Below are 16,277 nucleotides of genomic sequence, written 5' to 3'. Positions count from 1 at the left end.
AAAACTAGACATGCTATTTCAGAGTCAGCAGCAATTCTAGATGTGATACCACATCTTTTCTCCTTGTGATTTCTCAGTTTGTACATCTGAGGTTACAGGAAAGTAGGGGTTTTTTTGGGCGGGGGGCCACTTCTTGGCAGTTGGTACTTCACCAACATTTTTCCTTTTCATTTTTCATTTCCCAGGATAAAATCTTATGTCAGGTAAGTGTAGCCTCCAGTCTTTGCTTTTAAATTAATGAGCTCATCAATGACCTTATTGAAATGCATGTTTGCTTGCCCCAGCTGCGACATGATCAGGTCACCCTGTCCCAGTGCCTTCTCCATGTCATTATTTACCCTTCCCTCGTGTCATCTATGAGGTTTATCAGCAATACTCTGCTTTCTTCCAAGCCACCAATAAATATGTTAAGTATTTTAGAGTCTTTAGAGTATTTTAGAAATCCCAGACATACCCCAATATATGCCTTTGTAGGCAGTTACATTATGAGGTGTTGGTGAGACAGCTTCACGTTCCAGAACGTGGGGCATATAGACAGAAATTTATTCAATTAAATGTAATTTCTGGAGGTTTTAAAATTAAAAAAATAATGTTGCATCAAACCCGAGAAGTTTCTTCTACAACTGTTTTCACCTTTGCATCCTCATTTCTGACCTGGCTGCAAAAGTGCTCCCAGGATGTTTGGCAGAGGAGTTGGGTGGGATGGCTCCCCAGAAGTCCTCAGAGGTGTGAAAGCCTCAGACGTTTCTGGGGTTTTTCCTGAATGTTTGCTTGTTTGTAAAACCAAGACTGGGTGGACTGGTCTCTCAGCCGTGGGAGTTGTTAACCACTTCTAAGAATCCTCTCGTACTTTCCATGGCTTCATGTGCCACAGATAGAGGGAAACAGCCAGTTTGGGGCATGGAGCCAGTGTTGACAATTTTTGCTATTTTCCTGAAATCTTTTTTCCCCTTACTTGGTGTTTTCTCGAGTCATTCAGCCAGGCTGTCAAGTCACCATTTTTTACAAGCAATCAAGAGAAACAAGAACTAGAAAGGAGAGTGCAGCCAGGTGGGGATCAGCCTCTTCTCCCAGGTAAACAGCGACAGGAGGAGAGGACGCAGTGCCGGGGAGGTTCAGGAATTCCACGAGCACGAATTTCCCCACAGAAAGGGCGAGAAGCCGTCGGGAAGAGCTCCCCAGGGCTGCTGGAGCCGGCGGCTCCGGAAGGGGGCGGCAGAACTACATCGCCCAGCGTGCCCCGCGCGGGCGGGCGCGGCGGGCGGAAGCGGGGCCGGCCCGGGTGCGAGGCGGCGGCGGCGATGGGCGGTGGGTGCCGGGCCGGGCCGGGCCGGTGAGGGGATATTGGGCTGAGGCGGGGGATGGGGCAGAGGGCTCCGGCTGTTCCCCTTGGGTTTGCTGTCGGCCCGCGGCTGTCCACCCCCTCGCGGGGCTGACGCCTGGGAGGCCCGAGACCCCCAGGGGCGGTCGCTCCCCGTGGGGATGGCCGGCCGGCCCGGCCCGGTGCTGGGCTGGTCCTGCAGGGACAGGTGCTCTTGGCCTGAGGGCTCTTCAAGTAATTTCCCCTCTCCCTCTTATATGTATATATTTATATATATTTTTTTTTTTCGTTAATGATAGCACTGGGAGATGCCGGTGAAGTAATTTCAGAGTAAAATGATGATGTCCAGCCATTCGGTTTGCTGTTTGCTTGTAGGTCACTTGTGGTGGTGTGGAAGAAGCTGAATGAATGGAAGAGTCAGGGTAGAAGGGAAGTTCGTGTTTCATGCTCTCCGCTGGCCACAGGACACAAACAACTCTGTGCCTCTGAAGAGGCCGGGAATCATCGGAGCTGTGCGTCCTGAGGGACTCTGAGCATCTCTGAAGGTAAAAAAGTGTTTGGTAGCAATCTTTGCTAACGTTTCGTTGCCCTGAATATCAAACGGACGATCCAGCTTGGTGTTGCTTCCAGCCCTCTCCCCGTATTTGCACCCTCTTGTAGGCCTTCTGCCAAACCCCTTTTTGGCTGCTGGCATGTTTCCTGAGAGAATGCCAGCGAATGCAGCAGGGACTCTTTTGTGAGGTCACGTAAAAGGAGTTTCTTAAATGTGGTGATGCACTGTTGGCTGAAAGGAGTGACCTCAGCAACAAGACAAAAATATGCATGTTTTTGTATTCCTTTCTGCCATGGTACAGTAACTTCTTACAAAGACTGTCCAGTCTTCAGTCTTAGAGTTGATTTTTTGCCAGAATGCTTATTTTTGTTCCATTCTTTGTTTTTACTTTCCCAACTCTACTGACTTGTCCCCTTTGTTTTTCCTTTTTTTTTGAAGTGCATGTAATTTAGTCATTCTGTTGTGTATTGCTTCCAGTTTGGTCTTTACCTTTGCTTTTTTGAGCTTTTTTCAAAAATTTTCTTTTCTGAAAATGTAAAAAATTTTATGTGTCTCACTTCTTTTAAAAAATTAATATAATTGCAGTATCTCATTAAGCACTTTTGCCTGTTTGCAACCACCTACTGTTATCTTAAATTCGTTGTATAGCTTAGTTTCAGCTGTATTTGAAATAGTATCTCCTGTTAGACAAAAACATACTTACTGTCAGAGCTATAAGAGCAAACGTGTTATAAGTTTGAAATAGTATCTCCTGTTAGACAAAAACATGCTATCAGAGCTATAAGAGCAAACCTGTTATAACAATGAAGGCTCTTGTTGACAGCCTGTGGATAAAAAGCATTTTTAGCAAACGTGTTATAAGAATGAAGGCTCTTGTTGACAGCCTGTGGTTAAAAAGCATTTTTGTTATCATCTTTATGTCTTTATAATTAGTGTCATCTTTGGTAGTAGTAATGTTATTTTTTTCATAAGTAAGTTTATTCTAAAGCACCTCCTACACATTGTTCTGCACAGAATCCTTTCCAAAGCATGGCATTAATCCCATAAACAGGCAGTGTGTTTCTTCATGGTCTTCTTTGGTTGTTATTTCTTACTGACTGTGCTCACTGCTTCCATTGAGCTCGGCCTGGGGCTGGCAGGATGATTCTCTCTTTTAAAAGACACCTCATTTGATGGAGGGCTTGTTTCCTGTAAATGAAGATGTAAGGGATATGCAGTGAATGGGCAGGGTAGTCAAGTCTACTGACAGGAAAAACTGGTTCAAGCTTTGCATGAAGTGCTGAAGAGTTCTTCATCTTTTCTGTAAGTAGTTGAAGTGTTAGGCAGAAGCACTGAGGAGGCCTTTATTGTAAGGAATTGGGGGTCCACTCTTGCCTTGCTTATCACTGTCCTGTCCATACTGAAAGTCATTTTGATAAATTTCACACAAAGCCACCCGCTGGATTTTGGGGTCTGTAGTCCCCTTGGCTGTTCTCTGCCTATGCCTGCAGTAACATTACAAGGACTGAGTGTCCATGGATTGCCATGTCCCTTTTACCAAGTAGATAATGAATGCTGGGCAAAGCTCTCATTTGCTGTTTGATGATTAAGCCTTCATTTTGCTTATGAACTGTTCTTGGTTGCCAGCTGACATCAGCTCTGCCTTGTTCACAGCACACCAGCACACAGAAGAGTGGTCCAGAAGTCTGTGGTTGTTTTTTAATGGTGATCTGGTAGGGATGCTACCAGCAGCAGTGTTCTGCACGTGGCAGCAGGGATATGTAGCTGAAAGTAAAGACTTTTGGGCCAGTTCTTTTCTTTCTCTGTGTTAGGTATAAATTTGATAGGGCTTTGTCATAGTCAGGCTTTATATTGAAAGGTAGTGACAGCAGATCAGTGGCCCTGGTTACATTCCTTGTCACCAGACACTACTCTGAGGATGGAGCTTGTGGGTTGTGTTCCTTCCATCCAGAGAGAGCCTTTTCTAAAGAGAGAGGAGTCTGTTGCAGAGAGTTCCTCCTGCAGTATATGTGATTACAATATAGTGGAAAATCCAGAGCAGCCTGCCCAGCAGCCTGTTCTGCTGCTTGCTGGGAGAGTGATCTGCTCAGCTCTGAGCTCAGCTGGGCAGCAGCTTTGGCCCTGCAGGTGCTGCTTGCCCTGTTTGCTTCGGGGGCAGGGATCTGTCACTTGACTCAGTGGGGTTCAATGGTGAGGTCACATCTATACAGCAGCTTGCTCTCCCTATCCCATATGTCCTCCTGTGTACCTGGAGCAAGACGCTGGGATATTGGAGAGTGGAAGTACATAACCAGGGATTAAATACTGCACAGAGAATTTGCTTCCAAGTCTGGGCTTGATTCTGTTTTCCACATAAATAAAACTGGATATGATGTGTTCTCCCTCTGAATATTTCTGTTATCTTATAGAAGTTCACAGTTGGTAGATTATTATTTAAGTAAGTTGCAGTATGCAAACTTTGCAGTATTTTAAATGGGTGTTTCTTGTCAGTTCACCACAAATCTGTTCTATTCTTTCTCATTGCTCAGGATGCAGTTCAAGGATGGATGTTGCAGAGAGTGTGGCTCATTTAATATGGAAATGAAGCACAGGAAATGATATGGGAACACATAATTTCTCATCCTTGTTAGCCAGTTTCAGACAAATAGAGGAGCAGATGGAGAGGAAAAGAAATAAGAATGGTGTTGTTAACAGCAAACATTGATGCCTTTGAAATTCCCTTCTTTAATTTGCAGTTTGTTTCTTAGTTCATAATTTCTTACTGACAAGTCTGACTTGAGGCACTTCACTATTTTTTTTCTTGTGAATGTTGAGGTTTAAGGCACTTGCTGTTTCCAGTTGCGGTTCTTTTAGTTGCAAAGAAAGTAGAGCAAAATATTTTGATCAAAGTGTGTGGGAGAAGGGAGGAGACAAGCAAGAGACGAGCTGATTAGATAGTAGCTCCTGCCACCAGCCTACCTCTAGCTGCTGAGCTAGTTTCAATTTTTTTTTTCCTGTCAAGTGCCTCAAGCCTGATTCATAATAATCCATAAATTTAATCAAGCATAGAAAGCGCATGAGAAAAACTGGCATCTGGGAGGAGTCCTCTGGTGCATTGCAGCCACAAAACATTTCTCATATTACCAATCAGTTACTCGTTAAAGTCATGATGCTGTCATAAGCCTGTGTGATATTTGTATTTTCCCTATGCCTCCTTTGACCCTGAATCTATGCCACTTGGGAGCATGACCCCACAAAGGATCCCTAAGAGAGGGACACAGAGCAAAGGCCTTGTGGGAGCATATGAAGATATGAAGGCCTTTCGGTTTTGTCCCGTTGTTCCTATGAAACAGGGCACCCCGTTGTCCTAGATCTTCAAAAATACCACAGTATATACTGTAGCATTATTGCAGCATTTACCATAATTCCCAAACTTGTCTTCCAGTGCTTCCTTCCTGTTCTGTCTGTAGTGCATAGATACATTTCTCTCTTCCCTAAAGGCATTCCAGCACCTTGGCATGGCTGCCCTTTGTGAGCAGCCTGGAAGGGCTTTTTCAGCATGCCTGTGATTCTTATCTTTGCTGTAAACACAAGCTGTGAAAGCCGTATGGGGTGGCAGGATAAAAATAACTTCTACTCTTGGTAATCTCTTAAGGAAAGCTAAGTCTTCTTCCTGGGCGTTGTGGATGGAGTCTCTGACGTTCCCATTTGCGATCAGGATCACAAATGGCAGCAAGCTGTGTCTTCTGCTTTGGGGACAAGTTGGTGTTCTGTCAGTTGCTGTTTCAGAGCGAGCAGCCAGTGCAGTATGGCTGGGAGAGCACGCTCTCCAGGACATTATCCCTGCTTGGAACTGGCAGATCCAGTGGACGCTGGCCAGCACTGTAGATTTGCTCAGTGTTCCTTTGATTCTAGCAGGTAGGAAAAGGAAGGTCTGCACATCCCGAGGGGACCTTGCAGTATGGCGCTGCTGGGATAACGTTGTAGCATTGCTCACTTGTCCCTGTGTTCCCACCCAGGGCGCCATGATGGATAACCGGTTTGCTACAGCGCTGGTGATTGCCTGCGTGCTCAGCCTCATCTCCACCATCTACATGGCCGCCTCCATCGGCACCGACTTCTGGTATGAGTACCACACCCTGTCCCCGGCCGAGAATGTTAGTGAGGCTGGTAAAAGCATCTGGGAGGAGTTTGTCAGCAAAGATGCAGATGAGAAGACGTACACAGATGCGCTCTTCCGGTGCAACGGCACGGTTGGATTGTGGCGGAGGTGCATCACTGTACCCAAAAATTCTCACTGGTACAGCCCACCAGGTATCTCTGGAGCAATTACCACTTCCCTGGCTTCCCTGGGGTGCTGTGTGCTAACTTTCTCAGAACAGGTTCATGCCACTTTGTTCCTCCAGAAGGCTTATTTCGAGCTTTTGTTTTGGTTGGTTGGGTTTTTAATAAAGACAGTCCAGATTTTTAAAGCAAAGGGTGAAATGGTCTGTGGCTGTCATTGCTGTCAGTGCTGCAGTTTCTGGTTTTGACACATGATACTTGATCTAAATTTAGTCTTACAAGCTTGATTTTTATTTTGCCTCAGCTGTCCAAATGGGGATACCTTTATAGTTGCTCTACTAGTTACTGTCTTTTTAGGACAGATCCTGGGGTTCAGCAATGGAATAAAAACACTACTTTATCAAGGAGGCACTCGTTCCTTTTAGCTAGTCATTCACTTGTTTCACATCACAAATATCCCATCATTGCATCAGCACACCTTGGATTCCTTGAATGGATATAGAGTGAAATATTTGTTGGTTTTTTTAATCATTGGGGGATAAAATATGTGGTAAATATTTATTTTAATTGCTTCAAAGTTAATTTTGAGTACTTACTGTATGTGTGAACTCCTTCATTTTGAACTCTCTTAAAGATGTACTTCAACTACATTTTGTGGAGAAAAAAACTTGGGTGAAATACTTTTTTTTTTCCCTCTCTCATGAAAATACTTATTTTGGAAGACAGTTAAACCAGTTCTGCTCAGTGGTATTCTCAGAGAAAATTCTGAGGTAGAAACTAAGTGTAAAGAAGCAAATCCTTCATGTTCTTTAAATAGGCCTTTCTGTCCCATTTTTGATTTAACTGTTAGTACGAGACCACATTCTGCATATGGAGATAAGCACACCTTAGTTAAGGGACCTTGAGCTCAAGAGTATGTGACAACATAGTTGAGCATCATGTGCCACCACATAACTTTGCCAGCCTGTTACACATGGCACAATTCTTTGTGGATAATCCAAGGAAGCTTGAAGATTCTGCATGTTAGAATGGTATCCCTTAATGCAGTACCACATTGTGCCAACTACATCATAGGAAAACATACAGATTCGTTTGGAGAGGTGATTTTTTTTACAAATTGAACTCTGAGGAGCTTCGTAGCTCAAATTATTGGGAAAGGAGGATTTGAAAGGGGGGGAAAGAGGGTTGAGGGGAGACACCTAACGGCAGCTTTTTCTTTATTTCTACTCCCAGAAACTGATATGACTACAACATGCATCAGTTTCTCCCTCTCTGATCAGTTTGTGGAAAAGTACATAGAGCCTGGAAATCACAACAGTGGCACGGATTTGAATCGGACTTGTAAGTGTCTTTCACTTCTGGTAGATAAACAAGTAGAATTAAAAAAAGGTTTTTCTCAAATTCAGTCACTAGTGAGGAAAGCTTCTGTCTCTCTTGCTCACCATTTATTGTTTTTTACAGTTGCACAGGCAGTAGGTCAAAGTTTAAAAGGAAGACATAGATGTGTTAGCAAGGATTTTACCTATGAATGCAGTACAGGGATTTGTGAGTTAAAAAATTAGGTTCGTTCTGTTTCAATGAAATCTTTGGTCGTTTTTGACTATGAATGTGGAATGCCTGATGAAGCAGAGACGGTAGAGTAGAAGGGAATGTTCAGATGGTGGGAGAAGATCTTTTTCTAGCCCGTTTTCAGCAAACCTGACTGGTGTGGTTTGTTCACATTCAGATCTCTGGCGGTTGCAGTTTCTCCTGCCCTTTGTCAGCATTGGCCTCATGTGCTTTGGGGCTCTGATTGGGCTCTGTGCTTGTGCCTGTCGCAGCCTTTACCCAGCCATTGCCACTGGAGTCCTGCATTTCCTAGCAGGTAAGTGTCCTGCCATCCTCCTCCAGAAGCTCAAGAGTAGCCCTGGAGCACTCTGTGGGTGAGCTCACTGTGCTTTGCTGCTTCCCTCCCCAGGGCTGTGTACGCTGGGCCTCGTTGGATGCTATGTAGCTGGGATTGAGTTGCTCCATAGGAAGCTGCCTCTGCCCGAGGATGTGAGGGGTGAATTTGGCTGGTCCTTCTGCCTCGCCTGTGTGTCAGCACCTTTGCAGTTCATGGCAGCTGCTCTTTTCATCTGGGCAGCTCGCACCAACAGGAAGGAATTCACCCTCCTGAAAGCCTACCGTGTGGCATAAAGTGCTGCTACTGCAGTCTGGGCTTTCCATGTTAGAGCCTCTTCTCCCCCAGCCCTTACTACTTTTTTCTTTCAGTCAGAATTTTATTATGTACTGCATGCTTCTTGCCAGTCAAGACAATTTAGCCTGCAGGCCCTGAAGACAAAGACCTCTGGGCTAAATGACCAAAGCCTGCCAGAAGTCTGCAGAACTTGAACAGGTTTTTTAATTGGGCTTTTTTAAGAATTGTGATTATTTTTTAAGCTGTGTTTGGTTGTTGACAGTTCCCCTTAGTTAGATGTACATGCCCCTTCCTAATTTTATTACCTTGTCAGCCTGGAGGAAATAGACGTGGTGTAGTGGGGTGGAAGAGAGACAAGAAAAGGTGCAGGTACGCAAGAATGAGAACCTCAGTGCACAAATAATACATAATCAGGAGCTGTCTGCTGTGTGACTGAAGCAGGCAGCACCTACAGGGAGCACCCAAGAGACATGAGGGAATTCAGAAACCTCTGTTATGGAAATACTGTAGCTAATTTAGTCTGTAGCTCGGCTCTGGATCTCCTGTTACCACTAGGTTGCTGCATTTTGTGGCATCTGCCAAAACTGCTGGAGGCAGAGCAGGCAGCTGTGGCACTGCCTGTACAGTACACTCTCCTGAAGGCACACTCTGGATTTGCTTCTGCCAAGGAGTGGGATAAAATGGCCCTCATGGAGCTCTGTCCTTTTGTAGCTCCACTGCTTCCAGGACCCAGGCTAGTTTGGTATCTGCACTACATGTGATTATGCACTCTAATCTTAATTTGTGGTGTTTTTGCTTGATGTGGAATAAGGCTTTCTTCTCTCTTGTTGAAAATGACCTCCTCACCAGTTTTTTAGTTTTGATTTGGTTTAGTGTATGTATATGGACATATATAAACTTAACTTTTTTTAAACCTCATCTGTTTATCCTGGATAGCACACAACAGGGTTTTTTAAAAAGGTGCTGCTCTTTTCCCATCTTGTTTAAATTAAATATTGATCGTAACAATAAAGACTCAGAAATTGTCCGTATTGCATGAATCTGATGGGAGGGTGAGGGAGTGATCTAGAGTGGATTTTCCTTGGGGAAGGAAGAACCAGTGTCTAGATCACTCTCTGTTTTCATGGAAATGTCACCAGAAAAAATGATGTTAGATTGGATTTTTTTAATTCTTGAGCTCCTGCTAACTTTAAATTTTCTCCTGCTCATCATTGGTGGTCACAACATCCCATAATTTCTAATTAGTTCAAAAATGTTATATTTATTCTAAATCACTGCAACTCTAGCCAGACTGGGTGACATGTCATATCTAGAAAACAGTATTCCAAGACTGTTTAATTCTGAGGCCATGACTCATCTTGCTTCCTTACTTCAGGTTTAATAAAAATATGCCTTAGGAGAAATAATTCCTGACAAAACAGGTGATGGCTAGGATTCTGTGGGATACACTGATGAGAATGACACAGAAAGAGGCCTTTTTATCTCATGGCTGTTTTTCTATTGTGCCTTCTTGCTTTTTTTTCCTAGTAGGTGTTTCTACTCAAGCTATGTTTGCTGGGTCAGCAAACAGCCCTAGTCATGATTTCCCTGAAGATCGGGTATAACTGCTTGTGTAATTTTTTTATTTATTTTTTTCTCAAGTATGTGATAGGGTTATTTTATTATCATTGTTGAAGGCTTTACAAAGTAAAAGAGAGATGATGATGAAAACCAGAATCACTGAAAAAGCAGTGGCAGGCCATTCAAGATAATCCTCTTTCTCCTGCTGTTGATTAGTTTTTTATTTTTCTTCCTTTAACAGCCTCTTACCTTCCCTACAATGTCTGGGCCAGTTTGTAAGCTCGTGAGAGGAGGTGTGATACTTTTGTGGAGTATCTGAGAGTAAATGAAAATCTGTGCTGCTTGATCTGTACTGATAGGGTGCTTTTTCAGAGTAATTTTCCTGACTTAGATAAGGCCTAACTGCTCAGCTTGTCATGTTCCTCATTTTGTAGAATTACTAGGGCACGCAAGCCTCAGCTTGGGTCAAAAGGACTGAAGTTGCTATTCTGCAGTTTGAGAGGAAAGACCGCTGCTGATTTTATCTAGTAGAGTTTATGGGGTTTTTTTGGTTTTTTTTTCATGAGCTGGCAGAATAGTTGTGTTGTGTGATTTTAATCTGAGCAATGGAAATCCCGTGCCCTCACTCTCCTCTTCTATGGGACGCTTATTTTTCTGAAGTGTAAATCTCAGTTTTCAAATGTTGGCTTTCTTGCTTCCAGATGACTTGTTATAGGGAGAAAAGGGGATGTTAGAGGTGCTGTCACTTCTAATTTTAAATACCAGCAAAACTAAGATTGCATGTTTGTGCGGTGCCTGAGACAAATGTTTCTGGTTTTCTCTGCCGAGAAAAGAGGCTTTTGTTGAGCCTTGATTTGGACCATTTTAACTAAAATGAGAGTTGCCTTTCAGATTTGGTGGGGGTTACTTTCTGTTTTGCCCTTCTGTAAAGATTTCTTCATCAGAGTGAGTCTTGGTGAGAGGAAAATCTCTCCCAGAAAGAGGGCTGGTCCTCTGTGTTTGGGGTGGTGGATCTGTGTATTGCTATCTTGCTTTGTTAACTGTATGTTTTGCTCAAGGTTAGCAAAAGGGAGCAAGAAGAGTTCTTGGACTGCTGGCTTGGGTCCAGTAAATGGCATTGGAAGGCAGAGGAGATGCTGAGGATGGAGTAATTCTGTAAAAGAGGTGATTAAGCACACTAACTAATAACGAGAGACACAGAGCGTGACACAGGCCCTTCACACTGACAGAGCCTCATGCCCTCTTCAGAGACTGCATTCAAGAGGAACTTGAGGCATGGTTGTTATGTCTGTGGTCACATATATGTGTGCAAATGCAGACACCCTTGCTCAAAAAAGCAAGAAGTGCTTCAGCTCAGGAGGATAAAAGGCTGTATTTGTATTCCTCAGTCTTTTGTGGTCTGACCATGGAATATGTTTGCTGATACTGGTTCAGTGCTGAAGGTGGGGATGGGGCAGATACAGTCAGATGAAAATAGGAGAAAAAAGGGGCTGTTGTGTGCCTGTGTGCTCAGGGAAAATGGCACACACCTCTAACACTGTATGGGCTGGTGAAAGTGAATAGAAGCACTATCAGAGGAAAAGGAAAAACAAGAGGAGGAATCTGGAATGAGCTTAAGAACTGAGGACTCTTGGCACTACATGGGAACAAGCTCCCAGGACTCCAGCATGAACTCCCCGTGTGATATTCTGTAGCCAGGATAGCAAAAGCCAGCTGTTGCTCATGCACCACTCACAGCTCTGTCATAGTGGTGACTTTTAAGTGGGTGAACCGTCCTCTGGTGCTTAGGAGAAGCTCCTCAAGGTTTTGTCCCCAAAATCTGAGGTTGTCAAGCAGCATTTCAAACATGCTGCTGTATGACATTGTTTCTTCCTCACAGGTTTGGGTTTGTTTTCCTGCAGACTCTGAAACCTCTGGAAAGCAGGGCTAGCAGAAAGCTTCACGCATCAATAAACTTTTTAGTCTAGGTAGCAGCCTCTTATTTTTTTTACTTCAAATGGATGTTTTCCCCATTCTCTCCCCATGCTCCAGCACTTCTGAGAAGGGACTGATCAATGGAGCTGCAAAGAGGGGCTTTATTATTGTGTTTATAATGACAGCTCCTGCTGGTATTAGAGATGGCTGAAAATAGAATAGTCAATCCCATTTCCTTCCTTTAATAAAAAAGTAAGGAAATAAAAAGCAGTATAGAGCAGACACAAAATACTGGTTTGTTGTGTAAAGAGGGCAGTTTGCCACATACAGAAGTAATGATAAATTTGGGTGCAAGTGGTAGGAGAGTCTGGGATGACCCAAGATGCCTTTCTAAATCTTGTCATGCCAAAAACTGTCTTGATCTGGTTTTCCTTCTGGATCATGCTGGCCTCGTGATTCTTTCCTCAGAGTAGGTCTGTTGCAGTCTTTTGCTATGGTGATAATGAACACCTCCTCTCTCCTCATCTGAAGTGCTCTGAAGTATTTTTCGAGAAAGGTGTTTGGATTTTGGTTGGGTTTTGTTTTGTTTTCATTTGATTTTCCTGCATATGGCTGGCACCAAGTTGTGTACCAGCTTGCAGTCAGTCTCTTGCAGTGTTCTGTGATTCAAGGCAATGACTTCTTAAAAGCTCTTTCCCACTTTCTAGCATTGTGTGTACTCAGCCAGCACCTGTTATTCAAAGCAAAATTCTGAAATGTCAGCAGCTTGTTATCATTACATCTCAGACTGACTATCCACACACTATTTGTGTGTATTTCCTGCTTGAGTGGATTGTGTGTCTCAGCTGAGAGGACAACATCTTGAAGCTGCTTTTTTTTTCTCATTTCCTCAGGAATAGCTAGAGTTTGTGCTATAGAACTTTATAAACTGGTTTTGAATAGGAAAGGATCAAAAATTTGCATGCTTGCTCTTTCCTATTGCTATAAAACTTTCCTGTTGCTATAGAATATTGCCCTATGTTTTTAAACTGTGGCTTTCAGGACTATAGAGTGACAAATGAAGCCTTTGTTCAGGTCATGGTTCAGATATATGGCAATGGAAGAATGAATCTTCCATAACTGGAAGATGGCATAGGTGTCTGGATTATGACAATAACAGCCATATGCAAAATTAACACTTAACAAGCACTTGTCTGCCTCCTGGTACATGCCAACCCTTTGTACAAACCAATGAGCACTGAAAGAAACCTGAAAGTAATAATATATTCCACTCCTTTGTCTCTTCCTTCCTTCTAAATTTACCCCTTTTAAAAATAGCCACAGGATCAGTGTTTATTTATTCCTCAGGTTAGAGCCATGAGCTGTTGTAGTGTGCTTTTATACTTTGTAATGCTTTGTAACAGTTTTGGTTTTGTATCCCCTTATTTTCCCAAATGGTGTACCCCTTTTTGTACCCCCTCCCTTTACCTGTGTAACCATTCTCCTGTGTTGAGATCATCCCCCAAATCCCCGCCCTGGCTCTCTGTCAGTCACTCAGCATCCCATCCCTTCTATCTAGAACTTTCAGTCCAAGTTGTCGAGTGATTAGTCCAAGGCCAGGGGTCAGCCCCCTAAGTATTATTATGTGTTTGCCGACCCGGGGCTGGCCGGGGTTCACTGGGAGGCACCCAGAGAGACGGAGACAATGAGTGTTGGATGTCTCTGCTCCATGCTTTCTGTGTACAGACAAGGGTATAAAAATAATGCCTGATTTTTGTAGGGGATCCAAGTATCTCTTTTACTTTGGATTTCCCAAGTGAAGACTGGAAATCTTCCAAGGAAGCTAGAACTTATTGTTTAATGAGAATTGTTACTTAATCAGAAATCTCTTTTTAAAAGGTAGGGACTTTTTTAATGGTCTTTATTTTCCCCCTTTCTCATGTTTTTCATGTGCCTCTTTTAAAGTCTGTCTTACATTAAAATGTTTTAAAATACTATATTTTTATATATTCCTGCCCCTGGAAGCTCAGCCATGAGGAGTTGCATTGCCTGTGTTAGTATGGAACGTCCTTTGCTGCGTGCCAGGTGAGTGTGATGAGAGCCTGTCCCAGTAGTGTCCATCCACCAGTATTTGTACTCATGCCATCAGTATTTGTACTCTTGGACTGAACTACAGAGTCAGCACTGCAGTGAATTTTGGTCTTTTTTCATCCTCTGAGGCCAAGTACAGCTTCCACCTTTAGGTCATGGGATTTTTTGGGAAATTTCTCTACAGAGCCAGGTAGCTGACACTGTTGGCTAAGTGACCATGACAATGCCTCTTTACATTAAATGTTTTCCATGTGAATTCCCTAGGAACTTTTCTCATTTTCAGAGAATTTGCCTGTGAAAAACAGTATAACAGCATCAAAGGTGGCCACGTGAAGTGTTTACACTAATATTGATTTCATTGTTGGTTGAATCCACTGGTTGATCACTGAGTTGATGGGTTTTGGAGCACTGGCTGGGTGAGAGCAGGAGTGTGCTGGAGTGACAATGCAGAGTGGATGCTAATTTTCTGTGATGCCTCAACTCTGTCAGAGCCTTCCTGCATGCTGGTGATTTAGATAGCAGATGGTGGAGCATCCTTTCCACAGCCTTTCCAAATCCTGGGTCTCAGCCCTGCACTGGACAGTGCTCCCTTACCCAGTGCTAATTCCCTAATTTGAACAAACTGCTTGTGTGAGTGATTCTGTGGTCCCAGTGACTTTACTCAAGTAATTTCTCCAGCCCTCATAAAATTGCTTTGATTAAGAAAGGCGTAGGGTTCTTGCCCACAAATCACATCTGCTTTCTGAATGCGCTCTGGGGCTGTAGCAGTAGTTTCCTCTGCAAACAGATCCCTTTTGTCTTGTGCTGAAGTGACCCATTCAACCAGCTAGCCTTGATTTGCATTTTGATGTTTACTTCCACACAAAACAGCAGCAGTGGTGTAGAACCTCGGTGTCTGCCCAGCGCTGGGACTGCTCGGGTTCACCAAAAGTCTTGGAGTTCTGGGAAGTGGTGACCCATCCACAGGTGATGAGGATGTCACCAGCGGTGTCAGTAGCACGGTGCTGCTGGCAGAGGCACCCCAGTGCAGAGCTGGGGGCGAGGCAGGAGAAGCTGCTGAACTGGCTCAGGCTGCAGTGAGAAATGAGCAGCCCTGGAGAGTGTGTCCCAGGTTCTGGAACAGCTGCACCATTCTGCTTGGGCCACCGCAGACTGCCCGGGAGCAGCACTGGGATAGCTGCATCAGTGGAGTGAGGGATGGACAGCAGGGAGCTCGCTCTGGGATTGGGATTTCCCCTAGGTGTCCACCGCTGGTTGAAGGGGAGGCTAGAGCAGCCAGAGCTGTCCTCTGCTGGGAGCACAAGGAAGTGTGCAGCATTGTGGGGAGAGGAAGCCAAACCTGTTTTGCAGCAGATAAATATTCTTTACCTTCAGCCACCTTTGTGAGCTGATGGGAGTGGCATCATCCAGGTGACAAACTTGTTACTCCCCTTCTGTGTCTCCTTGCTTCCTTGTCCCAGCTCCTGAATGTCCTCTCACTGAGTATCCCCTCCCTGTTCTCTCTCTTTCACCACAATAAATCAACTAGCTACTCAGGTCAGAGGCACTTGGGGCCATCCTTGAAAGACCTTATATCTGTCCATACTCCCATTGCACACCCAGCTGGGTGCATCTGGAAGCCTAAAACCAGCTAATTGAAAGTGTGAGGCAGAGGGACATGTTAGGGCAGGCAACTACAGCCACCGGCACTCAATTTAACATGGCCTGGATGCTGTTGGCTCTGCTCAGCCAGGTGCTCAGTTTACAGTTTAAACTCTCTGCATCCAGTGTTTACACAATGAGAATTAAGAGCTTCATTTGCAGCAAAAGATAAGCATTGTACAGTCTGGGCTCTGCTTCTGTTACGCTCCCTGCTCTGGGTCATCTTCACCCTATGAGATGCCAGCAGGCAGCTGCTAGCTTGTTGATCCATGGACATTGTTGGTGTTCAACAGGCTGCCAAGGAAACAGAGATCAACTGATGGAGCACTAGAGAAAATTGCCATGGTGGTGTTACACACAATGCAAAGATTCTGGTCTACAGATAAAGACAATAGGGCCCCCCCCCCCCCCATTTTTCAGCAGCTGTATCATATGTTTAGCTTGGGTTTTTTTCCTCTATTGCAGGTAATTTTTAGATTAACTGGTAAAATTTCTGGAAATTATAGGAGTCGCCTTTGTCTTCTCATTGGAAGAGGATATTTTCAACAAAGATGTCACAGATTTCAATCTCCCCAGCTTAATGAAAAATTATGAGGGCTGGCTGAAGCAGTGAGAATGGACAAAGAAAGTCACTGAAAAAGAAGACTGAGACAGTTGAATTTCAGAGAAAAATTGTTTTCTGTAGGTTTTCTATTCTAGTAGTATAGTAAATTGGAATATGTGTAAAAAATGCAGGAAATAATTGTTCTTCACTTGATCACGTTCAGCCTTAACTG

General features: G+C 44.0%; 1 protein-coding gene across 1 annotated transcript; it reads left to right on the top strand.

The window, feature by feature from the left end:
• Positions 1-1,222: 1,222 nt before the first annotated feature.
• CLDND1 (claudin domain containing 1) lies at positions 1,223-9,510 on the top strand. The gene is made up of 6 exons (XM_041410967.1): positions 1,223-1,308; positions 1,697-1,866; positions 5,873-6,167; positions 7,371-7,478; positions 7,864-8,001; positions 8,095-9,510. Exons 3-6 carry the CDS (start codon positions 5,879-5,881, stop codon positions 8,313-8,315), a joined length of 756 nt encoding a protein of 251 aa, XP_041266901.1. The 5' UTR covers positions 1,223-1,308; positions 1,697-1,866; positions 5,873-5,878; the 3' UTR covers positions 8,316-9,510.
• Positions 9,511-16,277: the final 6,767 nt, after the last annotated feature.

Source organism: Onychostruthus taczanowskii, unplaced genomic scaffold (assembly GCF_017590055.1).
Source record: "Onychostruthus taczanowskii isolate IOZ18803 unplaced genomic scaffold, ASM1759005v1 scaffold34, whole genome shotgun sequence".
Classification (NCBI taxonomy): Eukaryota; Metazoa; Chordata; class Aves; order Passeriformes; family Passeridae; genus Onychostruthus; species Onychostruthus taczanowskii.
The sequence above is the reverse complement of the archived record's forward strand: the minus strand, read 5'-3'. Positions and strand labels throughout refer to the sequence as shown.